This window comes from Anneissia japonica, unplaced genomic scaffold, assembly GCF_011630105.1.
Source record: "Anneissia japonica isolate Jap-2015-1 unplaced genomic scaffold, ASM1163010v1 scaffold7028_len109220_cov148, whole genome shotgun sequence".
Lineage (NCBI taxonomy): Eukaryota > Metazoa > Echinodermata > Crinoidea > Comatulida > Comatulidae > Anneissia > Anneissia japonica.
The window spans coordinates 65,192-69,370 of NW_022705303.1; the positions used below are offsets into that span (position 1 = coordinate 65,192).

Genomic DNA, 4,179 nt, shown 5'->3' on the forward strand with positions numbered 1-4,179 from the left:
TTGCACAAGTGATATGTTGAGGAGCTGGTGATTTTGGGAATGTGCTAACTCAAAGTCATTGAAGAATCAAGCGTAATACCCAAATTCTATACATGAGGTACTTGATCGATCTGACATTCCCCAATGTTGATGTGGAGGTCTTGGCATTTTTTCCTTTGTTGAGGGGAACAAGACGATGAATTCTGTCTTGTGCTCATTTACTTTTAGAAGTTTTCGGACATCCAAGTTTTCAATTTCTGAGAGATTCAATCTTCATATCAAATTCTTCAGCAAGTTTAAAAGAAATATAGACCTGTTTATCATCAGCATAAATATGATAAGAAAGGTTAAAATTTCACGAAAACCACTGAGGTCCCAAAATTGAACCCTGAGAAATGGAATAGTTCAAAATGAAAAATTCTGATATGGAGTTGCCACAGAAAATTCTTTGTGGACACACCAGTAGCTACAACCAGTTTAGCTGACTCAGGTTTGTGATTGAATTTGATATTAACTTTATTTACCATTGAATACTACAACATAATTGTCTCCTGTGTTTATTTTGCTTGCAGACTTTTCCAATGCACATCTCAATGCTGATGTATACATATGCTTTGCCAAAAAACTGATAATAGTTTCACCCAACTAAAAGACAAACATAAAATAAGGCAAAGGATTACAAACATACCAACAACACACATAACTAATCACAATAACATGTCATGTCATTAGCTGCACATATTTAATAATTTTATACATAAATATTACATATTTCAATGTTTTTTAATGATTATTTTCAAGTAAAACCATACATACAATATAATAATTAAAAAGACAGCTTCACTTCTTCTAAGACACAATTTCAATTTATATTTTCAAGCAAGACTAATTGTGATACAGTATAACATTTTTTTTCAACAATATAGCCAGTAAATAGTGTAAATTAATCTATAAACATCATTATCACTCACATTAAAACTTTTTTTTATTTGTATATTATATTTTGAAATGATGATCATAGGCTGGCTACTCAGTTTTAAATAAAACTATAACAAATCTCACCGCTAGTCCAGAATGAAATAATTGACTGTAATTTACTGAGTTAATTAGTTTATTACCGGTATATAATATATATACATGTTTTGTTTTTTGAATAACATACAATGCTTTTGAATTTCATTTACCCAGTTTTCATATTCTATATTCCCTACTGTAGCTTTTTCAACCATCAGTAGCATCAAGTCTTCTGGTGCAGGGGGTTGTTGTGTCATAGCATGTAATAATGGTGTTTCCTTATACTAAAAAAACAAACATACAAATGTACAAAATAACAACATACATACCTTCATCAAACATTCAAATCGTTGGTAGGTGGACCCATTTTTTACAAAATTGTAAGCAATTTGTATAGTGTAAGACACACATAAAAACGTTGCTAATTCACCCCTTCTATATTCAGTGTAAATTAGGGTTGAGGGGATCAGCTTACACCAGGGGATCAGAAAATGCAAGTACAGTAATTTAAAAAATAAATGCTGGCAAGACCAACTAACACTTTAATGCCCTTCCCCACACACACAATGTTTGCCAGAGTTTTATGGTCAATCATAATCCACCATAGAAGTCAACCTTTTATTAGGAAATGTTAGAAAAAAATCTGATGTGGTTATGTTGTTACCCCTTACAATATCTTGGCAATGACAAGCCAAGATTTGCTACAGCGTGTTTTGGCAATTGTGTTTTCCATTTTAGCAAAAAAAGTTTGATTTGGCTGGGAATCAGTTGTGAGGGTAAAGAACATATTGGAATGGAACTAGGTAGGGTGGAGAAAGAATGTAAATTTGCCTGTGCAAACATTGAAATCACTGTACAAAGAACAGTTGCACAGATGGACATCATAAGCACTGAATCCTCCTAGCTGAGGATATTACACAAGCCGTGGCCTACACAAGCCTCACACAGCTAATAATTACTACTAAAGCTCTGTCCACACTATCAAATGTTCTTTGACAAAAAAACTGTTGTATGCCCAAATATAGTCATCATGTGCCCAAATATGGTCACAATGTGATGTCATCATCACCATATTTGGGCATGTCACAGAGTCTAGACAGGCCTTAAGGCAATGTTTGGGACTACAGTAACTTTAGGCCTGAAGTGAAGAACCAATAAAATGATAATTCATCACTAAATCACACCCAGAATTGTATATAATCAGCTGAATACACACCACAATCCAGCTGCTGTAAGTGTTAATAAGGTTGGGATGTTCTTCACAGACACGTCTTGCTTCTTGCCAGTCACAGTGCTCCAGAGCCTCAAATAACACATTTCTGTGAAATAATACACAAGCAAAGTTTGTAACTGAATCTTACAGTATATTTTCCTTTGAAATGATAATTAATACAGACTACTTTTATCAATCGTGAATGATGAATTTTAATATTTGACATCATCACCAGGTATCAGGTATCATCACCATATCCAGGGGGTGTGATGGGTGCTCATACATCCCCCAAATCAGGAAAGGTCTGTATTCTTAAGACAATTGAGACTGTACTTCCTTAAAATTGCAATACTGGACATTCGATCACTATCGTCATTGTTAACAAAATTTATGAAAATATTTTAATAAAAACAGTTTTTATATTTTAATTAAAAGTTTTCATTAACATGAAAATAAAATATAGATATAATAAAGTACAGTACTTTATGCTTATTTTTTTTATCTATGTTGCAAGTCAAAAATATCTTTGTTTTTGGATAATCCTAAAAAGAAATCCATATATACATATTGATCCAGATAAATTGATCGTAAAATAACATGCCAATCCATTAAACTAGAATCATTTTTAAAGATATTTTGTTCTATCTGAATTGTTCAATGGTACAGTACAATACTCACCCATCAGGCTGATGCTCCATGGTTGTTTATCAGTGCCTCTTTAGGTGTGTGCACAGTATGGCTGACGTATTGATTACTGAGATGCTGTAAAATATAACAATCGTGCATTACAAGCTGTATGATTGCCTGTTTTCATCTTCTGATTCCGGACTTCGGTATCAACTTTCTGTATCAAAAGCATGTGTTTGTATAGATTTTAAAACAATTGTGAGAATTAACCAGTATCTAATACTAGTAAACTGAACTAATTAGTCAAGCCTACGGGTATACTAGATGTGATCATATCCTAAACCTAGTAAAAGTGCACAGGGGAGGAGTCATTTGTCAAGGGGTGGAGAAAGATTTTCCAAAGATGGATATTTTCCCCTTGTCCCCCGGTGTTTTTAATTCTAATTTCGTTGGAATTGATCAAAACTCCATAAATGTGCAATTTTTAGAGGAAATTGAGCCATGTTAACAAGAAATGCACGCAAAATTTGAGGTTTTTAGGCACTTTCATGGGATGAAAGGGCATTTATAAAGGGGTGGCGAAGATTTTTCAAAGATAGATATTTTCCCCTTGTCCCCCAGTAGTTACGCCATCGGGCAGCATAGATCAAAGGAGTTATGACAGTTTTTGAAGTGGAGAAGGGGTTGCAGGGTGTTGTGAGTCTGGTTATTATGATATCTTCCTTTTTATTATTGTCTTTATTTTTCTCTTCTCTTTTTCTTTCCTTTTCTTTTCCTCTTCTTTCTCTTTCCCTCCCTCTCCCCTCTTTCTTTTCTCTTATTACCCAGCCAAGTACGACGGCTTGGTCAGCCCGGTAAAAACCGTCAGGGGAAGGGCAGTTTATTATACGATTATGATGCGTTCGTAAGACGGGATAAAACACTGCACTGGAAAATCTGTTAAATGAGGCCTTGCTCTCCATTGGTATTTGAAGACTTGGCATTCATCAAGGGGGTGGTTTTATTACAGAAAAAAAAACCTCTTGCTTACAGACATTATTTTTTTTTTAAAGGACAATCAACAAATTGGTTTTTTTTTACATGGCCTAACTGTAGAGTAAATATTAAAACAGTATCAAAAAGTGCAAATCAATTGAAATGTGTCACAAATGCCTCCCCACCCCTGGACACATATTTTTAATTTGACCTCAATGATTCTACTTTGAGATGATAAGCCGTCACACAGCTACCCATTTATTAACAGATGAATAAATAGTAAAATAGTATTAAAAAAAAGTGCAATCTACTAAAATGTGCATGATGCCTTAGTACCCCTGAACAGTTTGCAAATTGCCTGCACAAACATT

At 34.1% G+C, this 4,179-nt stretch overlaps 1 protein-coding gene across 1 annotated transcript in view; it reads right to left on the reverse strand.

Moving 5' to 3' along the window:
• The window catches only part of LOC117105484, a 15,949-nt gene extending 12,833 nt beyond the window's left edge, over positions 1 to 3,116 (reverse strand). Inside the window, exons 1-4 of the mRNA XM_033246647.1 lie at positions 2,885 to 3,116; positions 2,210 to 2,312; positions 1,164 to 1,277; positions 504 to 624 (exon numbers count right to left, since the gene is read on the reverse strand). Of these exons, the coding sequence (XP_033102538.1) occupies positions 504 to 624; positions 1,164 to 1,277; positions 2,210 to 2,312; positions 2,885 to 2,904 (358 nt within the window). The 5' untranslated portion in view covers positions 2,905 to 3,116. The remainder of the gene's footprint in view (positions 1 to 503; positions 625 to 1,163; positions 1,278 to 2,209; positions 2,313 to 2,884) is intronic.
• Positions 3,117 to 4,179: the final 1,063 nt, after the last annotated feature.